Genomic DNA, 20,016 nt, shown 5'->3' on the forward strand with positions numbered 1-20,016 from the left:
AAACTGGCAGTTTGGCTACACTGATTTAAACAGGCAGCTAAAAGACTGCCTATTTTATCTCGTAGTTTTATTTTATTTTCATTCCATGCTTCCTGTCTATGTGAAGTTACTTTTGTGAACAATCATTGTAGTGTTTTTAAGTACATGCTTGTAACTGAGCCTTTGTTGACATCCTGTGTGTCCTTTAATAGCTTTCCATACCTGTTTCTTTTTTTCCTCTGACTTTCCAAAAGACTTTAAAAAAACATATATTATATTATATGTTAGAAATTACCAGACCAGTCTCTACCCTCTGAGCTACTTTGTAATTGGATCAGATGGAACTTTCTCCCCATCCCCTTTTTCATCTTTTTATGCTATTTAGTGTATAAACTTTATTCTTCTCCATGCATCACAGTGGATGCCAAAGAGGAAGGTGACTTCATAAAAATTCAGCATACTCCCTTTTTTTTTTTTCAGTAAATTGGATTGTAATTTATTAAATCCACGTAGAGCATGTATGAATGGGCAGTGCAGGTTTTTAGCAGGGGTAGACTGGCTAGCACCCCAGAAAACTCTAGGTAAAGTTCCTTATACCTGGGATGCGGATACTGCAGATACGTGAAGCATCGTGAAGGCTGCAACGTATTAAAAACTTAAATTCTCTCTTTTCCTCATGTATTTATGATTCTCTTATTTCATAAACTGTACCTTCAGTGCTATGTAAACTTGCCACTTTACTTTTCTTTCCAGTCTGCTGGCTCTCTGTCTGGTGTCCTTTTAAAAATCCCAGCAAATAATTGTGTCTAAGTGAGATGTAAGTTAGCTTAGTGTTCCCCTCTATCTGATACTACACAGAGAACGTTAGCAAATGCTCATTTGCAGCTGCAAAGGCTTTTATGTGAGACATTTGCAAAGGTTGGGGTTATTCTTGATGTGCCATCCCCTGAAGAATCTTAACTTTTTGGCTTGGATAACCAGGAAGTTTCTGTTATATCGAAAGCAAACAAAAATTCTGAGATACGAGAAGGGTAAAACCTTAGGTAAACTTAGCAGTTAAAATGTGAAAGGTAATCAGATGTAAACCTGCCCTATCATTCTGATAGGGTATCCAAAGTGTATCATAACATTGAGGAGAACTGGGACTTGTTGGGCAGTTATGCTGCTCTGAGATTCAAGTTGCATAATATATCAAAGTGCCAACTTCAAGAATTAAAACTTTTGAAACTAGAACACGCTTTCCCAGTAACTGGTTTGATTTCAGAATTGCTTTAAGAGTGCATTATTGCAAGTATATGGCTTTTACAGTCAGCCTCTGGTATGATATTTAGATGTTGGTGTTTTATAAGGATAGAGGGAATGATATAGCATCTGTTAGGATCGGAATGGTTTAGAAGTTAAATTAAATCTTGGGACTGTATTATAATATCTTCTAATAGTGCATGAAATGATTAAGTGACCACATAGTGACTGAGATTCTGGGTTCTTCTACACATGCACTTTAATGCGCAGTAGACTATTCTGCATATGAAAGCAGCACCTCAAAAACAGTAGAATAGGCTACTCAGCATTAAGCGTCATCTAAAAAGCATGACGCTTAATGCCCTATTTATTGTGCATTAGTGTCACCTTTTACACATGTATTTAGCTTGTCATATTGGAGGTACAGCATTGGGTGTACCAGTGCACACCCAGAGTAGCATTGGGTGTACCAGTGCACATATTCTACTGATCCAGTAAATTCTAGATGACACGTGACTGTCTATATTGCATATTTTCTTTCTTTTATGGGACTGCACTTTCAGTGGCTCAATTTTGGGGGCTTCTAGAAAGAGAAGGAAATGTTTGGTTTTCATGATGTCATGTGATGAAGAATTGTTGGGTCAGAGAATCGACTCCAGATTCTTCTTGGCCAACCTGAGAAGAACATGTGTGTCGGCTTCTCCATAATTCGCATCCCTGCTGAAGTCTTGAATGCTTAGCAGGTAGCCATTTATGATTACAAAAGTAGTCAGCAACCAGTGACTTTCATGACATCTTTTTTTAGAAACTCAGGGAGTTGAAACAGTGCAACTTTTGCAGGCCAACCAGTCCTTAGCCAAGGACTGAGAACTAACATCTGGTGGTGAACTGATGATGGAGGTTAGCAGTCTGAAGGCTTTGGAGTGAAGCTGATATGGAGCCTGAGGGATCTCTGAAAATGTTAGGTGTTTGGTTGGGGGCAAGAGTCTTACACTGTGTTTTTGCTTTACCAAGGCTCAAGTAAACGGTCATTGAGGTTTGTGTGCACTTGTGTGCCTCAAGCTTGCAGGTCTTCCCCACGACAGACAGTTCTTGTTCTGAGGAGAGACTCCCCGTGCTGTGAGAAGGGGGGAAAGTACAGAAAAGTAATGGAATTGGAGAATATGCAACATCTGTGGGCTGAGGTTCAGAAGGGCGCTGGAGGGACAATGCACGTCCCCTGGGACCACCCGTGGATTTGGATCCACACAGAGCCACCCATGGAAAAAGGGACAAAGTGCATATGTAGGGAGCGCAGTGGTGAGGTCCCTGAGAAACCAAAGAGCTCTCTTGGAGGGCGTGAAGTTGTGGTACCTGCGCAGATCTGTTTGCGGCAAGGTTTGTCAATTTAGCCATGTCGTTTTTGAAGCTTTGTATGCTGCCAGCTTGTAGACCTGTTTTAAAAAAAAAAAAAGAAGGTCCTGACCTCTGATCTGTTTAATTCTATGGCAGAAAACTCCCATTGGTTTCAAAAGGAACAGACTCAAGCCCTTAACAGATTATGGTGTGAGAGTTGCTTTTGAGCATAAGTAGGAATTGTTTGGAAAGGATTTTAATGATGCAAACAGTTTAACAAGCAGAGAACGTTTCAGTTTATGATATTGGCCAACTGTACTTCAAACAAAACCAAAGTCTGTAAAGATCCTTGAGGGTCTTCTCTACAAACACCCATTTCTCTTGACTACAGATATAATAACCATATACAAATGAGTAGTTTTAATCTGCAGAATACTATTGTTGGCCAACGGGGGCTGCGTTTGCTCTGTAACTCCTGCTTGTTTTTACTGTTCTCATCTAGATTTGACTCAGTGAGAACTGCTCGGTCCTGAATCTGCTAAAGGAAAGTGTTATGACATGGCAACAAATATTGTTTTGACCTACAGTAACTGTTGGCTCGATTTTCTGTGCTAGCAAGTATAAGAGGAGTGTCAGTCACTATCATATTAGCACCATTCTCAGGCAGTGCATTTCCATCATATCAATGTCACATGGTGTTAGCACTTTCTGCTGCGATTTGAGGTTTGCACAATACAACAGGGAAAGTGTTAATAATCCACCACAGGGGTCTGTAATTGAGGTGGGGCTGAGACTCCTCTTTGGCAATCCATACACTGGAAGGCATGAGGCCAGTTTCACCAGAACTTGGAGCCTGACAAATACTGTAGCAATTTGCATAGGAACAGAAGATCATGTCATTTCAGTGAATGTGGTAGCACTCTGTGCCTCTTGCTAGAATACACTGTGGTACAATAGAGAAGTCCTGGTACACTGCGTACCCTCCAAGGCGCGTTCCCCAGAGTTGAGCAGACAAACAGGCCAAAGGTAGAGAGCATTTTCTCAAAGATTTTTAACTCTTTCTGGGACGGTGTACAAAACTTAAATACTAGAAATTGCCTCCCGGCAAAATTCTTAGGCAGACTTTTGGGACACTGAGCATCCTGAATATATGTGTGTGTGTGTGTGTGTGTGTGTGTGTGTGTGTGTGTGTGTGTAAATAGATCACTGGAGTAAATGCTGCTTTGCTAGCCAATTCTAGAAACTGCGCCTCCTGTTTTGCTGAGACTGGCCCTGTGAGATCAGTCTAAACTAAAGAGGCAGAGGGAAAAATAGTAATTGGAAAATGTGGTGGGTTGAAACACTCTGTATTGACAAGTAATGTGTGCAATTAGAGATCTCCAATTAAAAGAGTAATTGGAATTAGTCACAGTACTGGCCTCTCATCTGTATCATTTGTATCTGCATAAATAAAGCATCTGGAGGAGGGAGGGATAAAAGGATGTTAATATTCCTTTGGTAGCTGATATTTTTGCCTTTAAAACAGTGAAGACATCTCCCTCCTGCCTGAGAATACTCATGCTTGTTGATAGTAAGCAACTGTTGCTGACAGTTTTTTGAAAGCATGAAGTTTAAGAAAACACACCTATTTTAACTTGTTACTACAAGGGATTATTGACTTGCTGGGACGAGTTGATAACGGAAGGTGCTTAAATTAGCTGATAATTACTGCATAAGAAATGAACTATTAATGAGTAGTATTAGAGTTGGGTGAAGACTTACTGTAAAAATGAATGGAGCATTCTCCTGCTTCTCTTGCCAGTTTACTATATATGATCTTGCAGGCCTCCAAAACAGCAGCTTTTCATGAAAGGATTTTTGCAAGGAAAACTCCGAAAGCTGCTTTCTTGAAAAGTGTGGTCGGCTGGTTCCCAAGAGGCTATGCGGCCTAAAGAAATAAGCCACAGGGATGGGAGCCCAGAACTCCCACTAACTGGCCTTAATAGTACTTCACGCTCCACAGACAGCACTTAGACCTTACAGCGCTCCTGAAATATCATTAGTTCCTATCTTGCCGAGGTGGAATCCAAGGGGAAAAGAAGCAGAGGATCTCTGCCTCCAAATTTCTGTCAGCTCACAAAAAAACCACTAAAAACTGGCATATATGGTTCCCTCCCCAGGTTGCTACAAATCTTTCATCCAGTTTGTCCTGGGCTATGCCCGTGAGAAACCAACCAGCCCGTGGTAAATTGAGTGTCAAGCATTTGTTCCAAGTGGGTCCAAAAGACACCAGCATCAAAACTTTCTTTAACTTCTGGAATTTAGGCACATGAGATCTTTACGCTAAGATGTAAAATAAGTGGCTGGATTTTTCAATGCCTCTGTCTGCCTTGGAATTGGGGGCTTAGGCTCCTGGGTTGGAATACCTTTATGTTTGCAGGTATCCCAAAAGCCCCCCTACAATTTTCTTTTCCTCTACTTCTGGCCAAGAGCAAATGAGCTCTGGCCCCCATGGAGCCTGTTCATCTTTGCCCCTCCATGAGCTTCAGTCGGTTGCTGTTTCAAGGTAGCTGAGCAGAGAAGGAAGCAGCTTCTGGACTTTCAAGCTGGTGCTTAAGAGAGTCTTTTGGGTGCTGAGCAGAGCCTTTTTCGGGCCTTTAGCCCGCGGCATGTTTACAGGGTGACCTCTTCTTCTTTCTTCTATGGCTGCCACAAACTCTGCCATAGGAGCACGTCAGGGTGGAAGGAACTACAGATGACAGCAGGGACCCCAGGAGGTCCTGGGATGGAGGGGAGGATTATACCTCAGTTTCTTTTGGCATCTGATTCACTTAAATATCACCATTATTTGGATAGGTGGGCAAAGGAAAGCCAGACCTAAAACCACCCTCCCCAAAAATGTTTTGAAAGCTGCCCCCTGCTTAACCACACACACACAGCCCAGACAAAAATGAAAATAAGCCCTTGAACGTGTTTATTGATTTGTACTGACTCCAATGTGTGCATTATTTAGTGAAGAAATAAGTTGATGTTTTTGACTCATTTTTTATTTATAGCTGCATTAGTAGGTGTGGGTTGAAGAAGGAATTTTGAACGAGAGGTTGGTGGGCTCCTCGATCAGCTCAAGCAAGAAGCTCTTCATGGGTGGGTGGGAAACCACAGAGCCGGTCTTTGGAGGAACAGACAGATGGTTGAGACTGGCACCAGTCGCTGAGGAAAAGGGGCTGGGGCCCACCTTCGGTGGGAAGGAGATTTTTGTGACTAGAGGGAAGCTCGGGAGCTCCCAGCTCTCCCACTGCCTTCTTGTGTGACCTTGGATCGGTCGGCTGGTCTCTGCGACACAGTTCCCCGGTGTACAGATGGGGACAATAAAGGAAACGTTTCTTGCATCCCATGCTTCTTGATTTCAGATCTTTGGGGTGAGGGCTGCTTCGCCTGATATAGTTGTTCACAATACATTGTGTGGAGCATGCTCGGCTCTGATGGTTAGCACTTCTGGCACTGCCACGATACAAAATAATAAACTGTCTGTAATCGTGCATGATGGTCCAGTGCAACAGGCTGTGACTGATCCTGGTTACTAGGAGCTATCTATCCATCTTGAGTAAGATACTTTAGTAAATGGAATGTGTTAGTCCTGGCAAAAAAATGCTTGAAATCTTTTTAGGTACCCTCAAAATATGTGTCAATGTTTAAAGTGGGTGTTTTTCCCAAATGAATAGTAAACTGGAGTTAGACAAGCTCTGCACTCTTCTCAGGAATTATGTCACCCGCTACCCAAAGGCAGCCGTCTTCGGCAGTGAAAGGTAACACGTTTTCACAATGCAGCGCAATACTTACTGTACACCAACAACCTCATTAAATTAAAGCTTGGGAATTGTACCTACTAAATTGTGGTAAACCCAGCTGTCATCCACAAGATGATCAGATCCTGCTGTTTTTTGCAGTTTGGGTAGGAAAGCAAATATGAAAACTAGTTTTTTCTACTGAGCACAACTTCCATTTTTGTTCATATTGTGGGGGTACAACTTATATCTGCCACCCCCAGAGGTGATTACATCCCCAGTGTCTATCTTAGGTACAAATAAAATGTCAGGGAACATGGTTATGACACAGTTCTTTAACCTAGGTACAACAAAGCTATAGCCTGATGTTATAGTGACTGAGATCTTGGACAAAGTTGCCATTGACTTCAGTAATGGAAGAACAGGTCTATAATCTGTACATGTGTCTTACCTGACTACGTCTGTAATTGGGTAAAAGTCTTTGCACATCTAAAGGGACATCAGCACAACCATATTGTAATCCAGGTAGTAGATAGCTTTACTTGAGTTAGCACAGGTCAGCAATAAGAGTAGAGACATGGTGGGAAGGACTTTTAGCGTGGATTAGCAACTCACGTAGGTACATGGAGCCTGTTGCAGGCTGCTGTAGTCTGCGCTAAATTCCATCTTGCTTGCCACCTGTCTTCATTGTTCTTACCCATGCCAGCTAGGCTTGTGCAGTAGGTCTGTTCACACAAGCACTGCAGTCTCACCTTTGTGTTGACACAACCTAAACTAAATTGCTTGATCAGGTTAGGGGCACACTTCATTTTGTAGTGTGGAGGGGCGCCAAGTAGCATTATTTCACAAATAACTTGCAAGAAAACTTGGGACTCTGCGTCGCTCTCTAAACGTGGAGGGTACTAATCCAGTGGGAGCCAACCTTTTTGGCAGGTGTGCTGCAAATTAGCTGCACATCATCCCCGAGTGCCACTCCGGTCCCCTTCCCCTGCCTGACTTAGCCCTTTCTGTTTCCTGGCCTGTGATCCCTGCTTCATCTCCTGCTTTGCTTCCTGCCCTATCTTTTGCTGTGCTGCCTTTCCCCTCACTTATCTGCCGTGTACTGTTACCATCCTGGGCTGATCCATGTACCAAGTCCTCTGTTTTGGTTTTATTCCTACAAATCTCTCCCTGAAATCAGAAGGGAGGACCTTGGGATTTGGCCCCATAAAGTTAACTGTAGTCTGTATTCAGAAGTTGAAGGGCAAGAGTGTCCATGCAGCTCAAGAGTTGTATTAGGAATGAAGAGGTATGGGTATGGTTTTAGCTTTATAGCAAACACTTCTCATGGAAGTGGGCAAACTTCTTAATCTTTCTCTGCCTGTTCATATTTAAAATGGAAGCAAATACTTTTTTCCTCTCTCCTTGGACTTTTCTATTTAGACTGCACATTCATTGGGACAGAGACCAACTCTTAACGTATTGTGCAATACCAAGGAAAAAGGAGCATTTATCTCTTGTTGGGGCTTCTCTGTGCTAATGCAATACAAATAGTGCAGCATTTCCTAACTGAATGAAGGTGGGGGATGGTTTTGATGTACTCATTGTCAAATGTTGCACAGGAGGTGGACTGTTGTGTTGTTTTGGGGTTTTTTTTAGAATCGGCAATTTTAGGCCAAGTACAGACATTACACTTTTAGCAGCATAAGTGATCGGAAACCAGTCAATATCCATAACAAAACGAGAGTTTGGCACGCACAGACTGGTTGAAAAATGGTGGAACCCGGTCTAAGATTTGTCCCCTCCACCACCGTCCCTACCCAGCAAAGGGCAAACGTGTTCTCTTCACTGCCGATCTAAACTACACCACTTACAGAAAACCACGTAACAGATTTCCTTCCTCTTCAGGCATTTTGAATGTCTGTACCTAGCTTTAGGGGGATGTTCAGTGATTGAAAACTTTGAAAAAAGGGAGAGAAAAGTTCTAAAAATCCATGGAGAAAACACCAGATGTCTTTCATATAGGGAGGTACCCCCACTTTTTAAAGAAGTTCTTAAACATGTAAAACAGCCTAAAAACGTCTCTCATCGCACAGACAAAACAGACTTCTGTTTTACTCAAGGGCATAAAAAATTACCATCTTGGAAAGTGTGTTTCCTCATGGAAGCATTACAGGAGTTTGGAACAGAGGTGCTAAATGTAGCTTTTTTGTAGCCTAATACACAATTTGGGGCTGATATGTAAAAAGATGATCATTTGGTACCACTGAAATTGTTTTTGGCGGGGTGGGAGCAGACACGCATGACTTCCTTGGACTCTGTCTTAATTTATTATGTGCAGTTAGAGACCCACTGTAATAGATACAGTTACACAAGACTATTAAAAGATCAGCTTTGTTGAACTTGATGCCCTGCTGCTGGAAATGATAAAATGCAACATTTGGATAGGATTTGTGTGTGTGTTCTTAGCCAATAAGTTCTAAGAAGTTAGGAATTGTTTTCCAAGTCTGTTTTCTATAGCTTCATGACTTAATAACAATAAAGAACGAAGTGTATTCCCTATGAAAACCTATGGATCATAATATTTGCATGCAGCAAAGCGGAACTTCCATAGAAACAGAAAAATCAAACAAGCTGAAACAAGCTGAAAACATCCTCAGGTTGATTCAACAAAGCAGCAAATATACCTTTTAGAGATTTAAAAGGAAAGAGACAACTCTTGAAGCCCACTTTTCATATACAATATCTAAAAGCCGTGTTTGCTCATGCTGAGGGCTGAGACCAGTGCCTTGCACATGGCAGGAATGTACCACTTGGATTCTCATGTGTTTTAGAGCTTGGCTCCATGAGATCTGACTTTAGGTTAAAATGGATAGTTATGTTTGGATAAAACAACTGCACGCACTTCCTCTGCCAGAGGAAGGGTGTTTGTACCTGAAAGCTTGCAAAGAAGAATTTTTCCATCTATTTGAGTTGGTCTAATAAAAGATACCAGATTTACCCAAAGAACCTTGTCCGTCTATGTCCTTAGACCAACACGGCTACAACCTACATCCCTAGTTACATCTGAGAACTTGGTGATATGCCATTGAAGGGAAGATTGGAGATTACAGTCAGATGTCCCCAAGTTGGGTGACTGGCACTTGAGCACTAAAGGCCTGGAAGTGCTGAGCGCTCCCAGTTCCTATCTGTAACTCTAGGAGTTGTTCAAAATCAAACTGCTTGTTGAGATGTCTGTGTGTGAACTTGGGTGCTTATCTCTTACGTTTTGTTAAGTCTGGGCTTTGCATTTACTACGTGTACACGGAAAATACCTCAGACCCGCCCTTTTTATGTTGTTGAACATGATTAGGAAAAAAGATTGAGCCCTGAAGCTAGTTGCTGAGAGATCATCTTTTGGACAAAGAAACTTTGGGAAAGGCCAGCTTATATAATTCTGGCAAAATAATTGATTAAAAAAGCAATTTTTTTTGTTTCATTCTCCAAACTTGATCCAAAATACACCCAAAAGTAAGCAGAAACAGTCCACAAAAGTAAACGCCCAAAACTTCTACGATCTCCTAATAAGCAACTTTCTTTTTAAGTGGACGTAGTTAACTGCATAAAAGGCAGTTGATAGTCTCATAAACAAATACCAAGCATTAAGTCCTAATCTCCATATAGAAGAGTTTGACCCCCTTATTTTTATGGAAGGCAAAGGTACGCGGAGGAAACGGGGCCAGCAGTTTGAGGTTTAATGCTTATTAAAGTTTTAGTGGGTGGGAAAATTCAATCAATAAATTTTGTTTAATGCCCTGAAACTGGTGTTAGCTTTCACTAGCTGCACTGGAGAGTAGTTTTCATTTTGAAACTAGGACACTCGTAGTTGGAATGACAATTAATGTCGAGTGAATATGGTCCCAGTTGGAAGCCGATTTTTGAATAGAATGAAAACTCCCCCCACCCCTAAACATTGGCTCCAGAGTGCAGTAGCTTCCGTTTTTAATTAGCAGGCCAGGCAAAATTTAGCTCATTGTGTCTTTCTGCTCCTTTGGTCCAGTGGATAGCTTGGATTTCTCCATCTTGCTGTCATGAGGCTGTTCTTTTTATTTTGCTTGGTTTTGGTGCAGGGGGCTTTCAGGATGCTTTAGGATTAAACTCATTGTTCTGGGGTATTTACAGCCAGCTGCCTGCATTAACTGAAGATTAGAGGAGTGCGCATTAAAAGTGCACGAAAATTGAGAGGAACTAGGATTTAGTATCTGCATAGCTGTGAATCGAAGGGGAAAAGTTGGGGCTGTATGACAAATATTTCTAATGTCATGTGGTCTCAAAGCAGACTCCGTAAAGCATCGCAAGCAACTGTCCAGCCAGGCTAGGAGTGATTTAAAGAAACTCAAGTTAGAGCTCTGATTTTTTTTTTTCTTTCTTTTTTTCTTTTTCACGTTTCAGTAACTGTCTTGAAAGTAAAACCTAAACCAAAACTTTTCAATTCAGGCCCAGTGAACTATGTCCTGTTTAAGTAATCATCTGATAATTTATGCATGGACATTTAAATAATGATGAGTATTATGTAGCTATTAAGTAATTATCAAACACCCCCCTGAGGACGTAGCGTGGAAGATAAGAGGTGATCATTGTGTGTTTCCAAACAAGACATGGGCATTAAGGGTAGGAAGCCACCTTCCCCCACTCCCCAGAAATCTTTGCACCATTTGCCTTTGTTAGACTGTCCTGTGTGTGGTGCTTGAGCTAGTATTTTAACCTTGTTATAAAAATTACGAAGATGCTTATTCTTCCCTCTCCACGTCCCCTTGAGCTGCTGGATTATTTAAATTCCTTCAACTCATTATAGTCTTCTCAGGAATCTAGCAGCTTTCCTCTGTAAAAAGCCAGGCATGTGTGCTGACCCAGCAAAGGGAGTAAGGATATTGCAGCTGTGGTTAGGGTTTAGTTAGTACCATGTGCTGAGAAACATGCATTCTCCTATTGCCTCTGCAGTTGACTTCCTTAGTGACCTTTGGCACGTTACTTAGGGCTCAATCCACAAAGTGTCCATTAACTTCAGCAGCGAGTCTCTCTCTCTCTATCCCAGTATCCCCTCCTGTCTTACGTGACTATATCTAATTCATGATAGTGTCACATGCTTTAACCTGGTAAGTGCTCGAAGGAGTGTGGAGATTTTTAGAATTACAAATGCAAATCACTAATGCTGCAGTGTTTTGATAGACTCATGTGCAAGAAATAGTCGTTTTAAGAACAGGAGTCTGGTTGATGCTGTCTTTTTAAGCAGCTCTGCCTGCCTGCCTAGCAGTAATTTCTCTTGAGAGCAGCAGACCAGTCCGTTTCACTTCTGTCACTTTCCTGCTCTACCTTTTCATTTGCAGCACCGTAAATGGCTTGCATCTTCAGGAGAGATCTTATGCATACAACCCATATACTCCTGACAGCCCTAGGGCTGCAGCGTTGGCCGAAGTGTAGCCTGGAGTTTTCAAATGGAGCTCAACCTACCCTCCATCCCCTTTAACAGGCTGTGAGAGGTGTAAATCCCTGTGTACATTTTAGGCTGAGCTGCCTTCCACTCAATTCGTTGTATCCCGGGACCTGCGGTTTCCATGGACACATTTGAGCAACTGGATTTTGCAAGCCTGCAACTCGGTAAGATGCGGGCATCTCACAACTTCCTCTGTTTGCTGTGAAGGGCGGGAAAATTCCTCTGCTATCTTCTGTTTTCTTGCTTTCTTTTAATTATTACCCTTTCCTGTTCTTAATTATTAAGAAACCACGTTAGCAGATACGGATAGGATGTTGTTCAGCTTCGTTTGAGGACTCCCGCGTTAGGAAATGAATGCGACCACATGAGAGCTGTGCTATGTCATCAGATTTTGAGTACAACAGCCACACTGATTGTGACCCCTGGCTTTAAAGGCACAAACTCTGAGCCAAATTCTCTGCGTCATTCTGGACATCAGAATCTCGAGAATATTTAAACGCTACCCGTAAACACTTAGATGTAACCCCTTCAGCCTCGTGAAATAGGTTTGCATGTCTGGATGAGAAAAGAGAGTGCACGTGAGCCACAATATAACCGGTGTAAACATATTATCTGATTTCTTCCCTGACCTGGTATCTGAGTTAGGTGACTTAAGAAAACACTCCATTAAAAAAGAATACGGTGGAATCCTGATGAATCCTGTTTTCTACTTGGTTGATGAAACAGAAAGCTAATTGCCAGTAGTAAATCCATTCAAAGGAAGGCTGGAGGGAGGGAGAAAAGTTAATATTACTCCTTGAATGCCATTTAATCTCTGAAACCTTTCATGCAGATGTAAATTAGGATTTGCACAACAGAGAGTCAACAGTTGCTCGGTAGATAAGGCAGATTTGTAACATCTGCTTTTTTCATTCTCGAAGCTTTTCCAAGTCAGTATGGCTCTATCCAATCTAAACATTACATTTCCCTCCCTTTAGATCCTTGTTTTCTCTATAAACTATAAAGGAACAAAATCTGCTTAGACTTTTTAGTAAAGAATTTAATAAAAAAAAAAAAAGAAATACAAATAGTATTTTTCTTCTAGTCAACTAATCTAAATACAGGGGTGATCAGAAGATGGCAGTTTATCTGTTTGCTCTCCCCCCCCCCCCCCCCCAGTTAAAGAACATTAACTCCTTTGGAAGAAGCTTAAACTGGAAAGAGTTCCAGATTATGGAAGCCACAGTAGTTATAAACTGTCTATACTGCATTACTTCTCATTATGAGAGGTATTGCAGTATAAACTAGGGGTACACTGATAAAGATTTTTTTGGTCAATAATGATGACCGATTTATTAACCATCCCTATCAGCTGATACCTGTCTGATAGCTGATATGCAGCCCAGCAGTGTGGAGAGCAGCGTCCAACCAGTAAGTCTGTGGGGGAAAAGATGTGGGGAGGCAGATAGAGGCCCCCACTGTGAGGTGGGGAGTGGGGCAGAGGTAGGTGCTGCCGAGCCGGGGTGAGGCGGGATGTGAGATGGACTAACGGGTGGCTCATCTAGGGAATGCAGGGGAGCGGGGCTTGCTGCTGCTGCTCACACCCCAGGGGGAGGCATGGGGGGCATGTGCAGCAGCAGTGCTGGGTGGGGACTACAGCAAATTTTGGGGTGGCTGTAGCCCACCCCATACCCCCCCCCCTCCCAGCGCCCCTACCACCCAGCCCACCGCCGTGTGGCCCACCCTACCCGCCCCAAGCACAGCCCTGGCTCAGCCTTCCTACCAGAAAGAGGTCGGCACAGCCCCTGACTCCGAGCTTGCAGCAGCAGGCTGCCCTCGCCCCAGGCACGAACTCGGGAGCGCGTGCATCCTATGTTTCCCCCTGGGGCGTGCACAGCGGCAGGGAGCCGCCACCCCCCACCCCCGCTTCCCTCCATGGCTCTGTCTCATGCCCTTCCTTGCCCCAGCCCCACTCCCTCCCTCACCATGGGGGCCTCAATCTGCCCCGCCATGCCTCTTTCCTCCCCCATGCCCCTTCCTCCTGCCCTCCCACAGACTTACCGGCTGGACGCTGCTCTCCAAACTGCCAGCCCACGTTCCTGGCCGCATGCATGCTGCAACTGCGCACATGCACACAGCATTTATTGGTGACAGTACACCAGCCAAAAAAAGCTGATTGCCAATAAATGTCAATTTTTCTTTTATTGTTGCCGATCTGGTATGGGCTGATATATCAATGCGCCTCTAGTATAAACTGGGATCATTTGATCTCAGCATATTCCTACCCAGAGCAGTGGGGTTGGACTCAGTGATCATTCAAGGTCCATTCCAGCCCTTAATTTCTATGATTATTTTGACATTGATTTTAAGCCTTTTCAAAGCAAGGCAAAATTAAGCAAAAACCCCCACTGTAGATGAAAGATCAAATTATTTCTCCAGAAAACTAATATCCACGTATTTTCAAACTTGGTTTCCACAGGTCAGGCTCCTGCATTCATGGTTTAGGCACGTATCTAAGTGACCTTGCTTTCCAAAGTGCTGGGAACCCCTCTGCCCCCACTCTCCTCGGCTCACATGGAAGTCATGGGTGCCCACTGTTTTCAAAAAGTGATTTACATCAGTCCTGCTCTCTTTGCCTGTGAAAACCAGAGGACTAGTCACATAATTTAAATGACCAATTAATTTTGTGAGTGTTGCCCTACATCATTTAAAGAATCGCCTTCATGTTTCATCCACAGTCTACCTTAAGGGTCTTTGCCCTCACCTTCTAAGCTTCAGAATGGACTTCAGAATAACGCTAAGCTATTAACACAATTAATTCCTACAGTAGTCCTCTAAATTAATCCACATCCTGATGGCATTGTTATCCTAAAGGGAAGAAAATGGGGTTTTTATTTCTTGGGCTAACACTGGTTATGGCGTGCCATTGTGGAATAGTGATCCGTGAGTATTGGCATCAGTATTTTGATTTCCTTCTCTGTTGTGTCTCCCTTCCGCCCCGGCCCCCCCCCCCCCGGGTCAAATATCCCTCAAAAAAAATATATAATCTTGTTGTGTGATTTCTAGACGCACGTCAGCACAGTTATGTAGTCATTCTACTAAATCTGCGATGTTGGGTTCAGCACAGCATCCCTGTTTAATTAGTATTACCATGCCAAGTCTATATAACGTTTTATCTACAGAATGGTCTGTATATGGCTGGGGAGCACTATTTGGGCTGTGCCCTCATAGATCTCAGCTGAGCTGAGCTCATCAGAGTCCCACTGGCTTCAAGAGGAGACAACACTGAGCAAAAGTTGTTAAGACGGGAAGGGGAGTCATGTTAGAAGTGGAGAATCTAGAGCTGGAGAGCACCCTGGGGTGATCTTGTCATGATAATCCTGACAGCACTTTGTGATATTAAACACAAACTGGCTACCGTGGATCAACTCCCTCACCCAATAAAAGGGCCATTTCTCTAACCTTATCTTTTACTGGCTAGATCCGTGCCTTCATGTACAAGCAATCCCAGGATCTTAACCCTAACTGCTTGCTCATGTTTCCACCTCCCTTCTGTTTTTTTGTTATTACTCGTAATGCCAAATTGGGATTGGGAGCTGCTTGGGTGCAGGATGCATGTCTTCTGTATTGTGTGAAGTGCTTTGCACGCTTTGGTCACTCCTTAACAAACTCCATGACTCAGTATCTCCTTACTGACATCACTGTGCCGTGCTCGGGATGTGGCACTGTGCTTATCTTGTGATCCTGGGTTTGTCCAAAAGCCTTGCGCTCGGGGAAAGTGTGGTTAGATTAAGTTTCCTACAGGTGGAGGGAGGGAGGGAGTTGACCAGAGCACAGCGAGGTGGTGCCAGAGGCTGCCTGGCTCTGATCTCTTTGATTACGATTTTACAGACTTCAGTAGAGTTATTTCTCACTGGGAACCAGCCTAACAAACTGAACTCATTGGCTCCGTTTTCAGCTTTATCTGGGCTTTGCTGGGGTGGTGGGGAGTCAGTCAGCTGAGGCTTCCTGATCCAGGAGTGGGTCAGAGCTGCTCCAAACTCTGCCAGCTAGGGTTTTGCTGGAGAAAAATGGTGCTCTGGCCACAGTCCTAAGGAGAACCCCATGCATACCCCAGATCATGGCATACTTTGCATCATGCATCTGAGGCCTCCTTACCTGGGGAGGTCTGGTCTGTTGTCCCAGAGGAGCTGGCATGAGCCTTGGCACTGAGTCTCCTCGTGTCGTTCAGCAGAGCCAGAGGCATCCGTACAATCTGATCCCGGTTCCCAGAGGCTGAGCACAAATGAACTTTAACAGGAAGGTCCTTCTTGCATGAGTTGCATTTTAGGTGAAAGGTGAATGGAGACGTTTACCATCATTTCAGGTAACCGGTTTTGTTCTTTACAGTACTGAAGTAATCAAATACTTTGATAAGACTAGGAGTCGACCAGTTGCAAGGACAGTCTGAAATACATGACTTATGACAATAGGGCCGATTCATCCAATGTCACAGTACAGTTACATCAGAGATCAATCAAGTTTAATACAAAAGTTCTCCCCCCTTCCACACACCCCCCAGTCCCACATTCAAATGGTTTGTAATCAGTATAGTAAGGAAAATTCAAAGAAATGGTAAAATCAGATGTGACTTTTTGAATCTGTCTTCTGGAATAAAAATATTCTCTGGCCTGTCTTAACAATGGAGTTTGGAAACTGGGGTATTTGATGTGAAGGTTGAAGTGTGTCCCTGTTGCAGTTGAGTATTTTGTCACCTAGAAAGTGATTTGTTTGAATTTGTGTATTGAGGCAAAGCTGTAGATAGATAATTGTTATGACCCCTATTAACACTTCTAGGGAAGTCATCTAAGAGAAGGGAAATCAGGAAAGGTGCTGGAATCGGCTTGTTGCTTGCTGGAAGGAAGATGGAAGAGCCTGAAACTCCAGAGATCTGCCGTTTCTGTCCACCTCTGCTGCTTCTGTATGCTCAACCCACTTAATTTCTCTGTAGCTTGATTTCTCTGCCTCTTGATAGGGTTAACACTTCCTTACCTTGCTGAGGGGTAACACAGGTAAATTACTTGCTATTTGAGGAGTGCTGAGATCCTGTGAAGATTAAGAGTCACACTAGTAGGTAAGAAAGTTTGGAAAGGATTTTCTTTACTTTTAGCATTGCACAATTAGATTCAGCCCTATGTGAGTGCAGTGATCTTCCAGTAAAAACAGCATACCAGACTCTTAAGGGAAGTGATGTGATTCTGGGTTGCGACTCCCATATCTCTACCTAATACATAGTCGCAACAGAATTGGCAGAAAAAAATGTTGGTGCTGCATTATATTGTATGAGGGCATGGTGACAGAGCAATTAAAGTGTCCTGCTGTGGATCTACTGGCATGAGTTCAAACTGTGCTTTGGGTTTTTATTGAAGGCTACCAGCTGTGAGTGTGTATCCTGCCCAGGATGGGCAACCAAAAGTGGCCCATTGTGATATTGGTCACACTGCTGTTTGCTGCTGACTAGTATGGCTTAACCACAATAGTTTGAACGGCTGCCTAGCCTGGGACAGATTTTCGACCTTGACTGTGTAGTATAAGGCTTAGCTATGAACAAATCCAAAGTAGGAATGGATGCAGTGTCCTTCTCATTGTGGTTAGTAATATTTTTTGTATATTATCTACCTAGTTTTCAGACAGAAAAATATCACCTCTAACCACTGGTAAGATTGCCTTGTTCATATTACAGCTGGAAAAACAATTCAAAATGCACCATTTCTGGGTTCAGAGACTTTGGTTCATGAAATAGGTATTCCCAACTGTGCTGCTGCACTTGAAAAAAAGGTTGTCTACATTTTTTTTTTTTTTAATATTGTTTCTAGGGCCATCCCATAATAAAGGTTGATCTGTGAGACTAGCAGGTATTGAATGGAGATGCCAGCCTGCTTGAACAGTGAAACTAAAAGCCACATAAAGTGAATTCTTGCTTTGGATGAGCCAAGCAACTTAGAGATGAAATATCTTTATCCTTATAAGTGAATGCACACACAAGCGTTTGGAATTGCTGAGCTAGCTGCCCTTCATTGTAAGAAGCAGTCCTTGATTAGCTCTTGCTGCTTGCCTTTTTTTTTTTAATGCTAACCAGTCTCAAAATTGCATCTTTCCTCTAACAGGTTCACTGCAAGGTCTTTAGAGCAGTGATAGTGTCGCTACATGAGCTGATCTTCATTAGAAAAGTCTCCTGGTAATTCTTAGCTCATTACTGCTTTGGATAAACTAATAAATGGTGGAATTTTAGTCATATCATGGGACTCTAAAACCTAAATTGCCACCTTTGTAAGAATTTATTAAAGCTTCACCCTCATTAATTCTAGCACTGCTGGCAGGTGGCATAATGGACTACCCTGCCCCTTGCACGAGTTTAATTCTGCAGTTAATTTATACCTCTAAAAATATTTGTTTGTAACTGTCTGTGGATTTTTTTTTTTAAATGCTATAATGTTATTTAGGTCGTAAATTAAGGCCTTTTTGGCAGAGAGAGGGTTTGTTTTTTTTTTAATTTTATACAAATATTTCATGAAAGATAAAGATTTAAAGAAAATGAAATGAGAATTGTATTTGCTTGGAACTCGCCATTCTCCTGAAGGGAGCATGGTCTTGTTAAAGCATCAGACTGGGCCTCAGGAAATCGGGGTTCATTTTCTAGCTATGCCTGCAGGCTTCCCACGTGATCATGATTTAAGCCCAGAACCACAAAGGCATTCAGAACTCTAACTCTTATGAAGGCACTTAAATGATTTTGTGGCTTGGCCCTTAATCTTTCTGTACCTGGTTTCCTCTACTCCATGCTTTGTGGTTCTTGTTTGTGTAGATTTTAAGCTCTGTGTGATGGCAGCTATCTCCCTTGTGCCATTCATCTAGCATAGTGGCGCCCAAGATCTTCATCTTATGAGCTAGATGCGTAGTGCCAGGTCTGGATCTGGCCGATGGATCCAACAGAGCTGCAGGGAGTTGTGCAGCCCAACCTTGATCGATCCGCCTGGGGCAGAGGCAGGGCAGAGAGACCCTAATCTGGATATGTGGGAGGGGAGAAGCAGAGTGGCCCCGATCTGAACATGTTGGGGGTGAGGGGAGCAGCCCCAATCTGGGCACACAAATAATAATATTTAATATTGTAAGGATGTGTAAGTGGATGACAGTCTGGAAGTAAAAATGAGGGCTTGTCTTATACGGGGACAGTTAGGAAGGGTTATCTAAATTAACCGAAGGTGTAGCGTTAAAGTAGATTAGTTAAACCATATTAAACCCCTGCATGGACACAATTAGTAAAAATTCAGTTTAGTTTGATTCACTCTGGGTTTCGTCTGTTTTTTAAGTAATCTACTTGAAGAGGTAATTCGGATTAATTTTCCTAAGTGGGCCCATGTAGATGAGCCCTGCCTTATTTTTACACTTCCCAAAGTCCTGCCAGCTGGACTTCACAGAAGACCAAAGCAAACCAGAAAAAGAGTCTGTTTGCTCTTTCCAACTGATTGAAATGCAAAGTGTCAGCAAACAGCCCGGTTGGGAGGGAAAAGTAAATGAGAAACGTAAAGTTCTCAGTGTTGTGACAGTCTTAGGGCTTGCAAGTAACAGGGTTAAGAATCCTTTTTAAGCCACAGGCCTGAATCACGCCCTTTGTTCCCAAGAGGAGAGCTCCCGGTGTAGGCAAAGAAGAATGGGGCAGGCTGACGGTATTATTCGTGCCTCCCTGGACTCCATTTATGCCCTTCCACTCCAGCATTTTGGGGTACTGAAATGTCAGAGTTGAAATTGTGCCTCATGATCTCCAACTGGTCCTGAAGGAACTTTGACAAGGGGTTGCATCATTGACCCCCCAATCATCATTGACCCCTAGTAGAAGCTGCTAGAGTAGGTGCAATTGAAAAACAAATGGTGGAGAAAGGGTCCCCAGCCCTTGTCTTGAGGGCAGCTTGTGCTGGTGAGAGGCTCTGATGTTGCTCTTGGCCACAGGAAATTAAGAAGTTAAAGCTGAGATTGACAGGAGAGCAAAGTACCAGACTGCTCCAGCTCTTTACTTAGTATTTTTACTCACAACCAGCAAAGGTTGGAGACCACTGCTCTCGCCATGTAGAGCCAGATCTAACACCTCTTCAATGAAAAGACTTGCTTGCTTTAATGTGCATTCATCTGGATCTGTTTTGCCCATATAAAGGGAATAAAGAAATAAGGCAATGGATCTACAGCTGAAATATCACCTAAAGAATAAGTCATTTTTACAAACAATTTCTA

At 43.0% G+C, this 20,016-nt stretch overlaps 1 protein-coding gene across 5 annotated transcripts in view; it reads left to right on the top strand.

The window, feature by feature from the left end:
* The window catches only part of FGFR3 (fibroblast growth factor receptor 3), an 84,931-nt gene that overhangs the window by 6,161 nt on the left and 58,754 nt on the right, over positions 1-20,016 (top strand). The window contains exon 1 of one of the 5 annotated variants that reach the window (XM_059721485.1): positions 11,846-11,936. The exons of the other annotated variants lie outside the window; for them this stretch is intronic. Coding sequence (XP_059577468.1) covers positions 11,894-11,936 — 43 coding nt within the window. The 5' untranslated portion in view covers positions 11,846-11,893. Of the gene's footprint in view, positions 1-11,845; positions 11,937-20,016 lie in introns of those variants that run through there. 5 annotated transcript variants of the gene reach the window in all.

This window comes from Alligator mississippiensis, chromosome 2 (genome assembly GCF_030867095.1).
Source record: "Alligator mississippiensis isolate rAllMis1 chromosome 2, rAllMis1, whole genome shotgun sequence".
NCBI lineage: Eukaryota > Metazoa > Chordata > Crocodylia > Alligatoridae > Alligator > Alligator mississippiensis.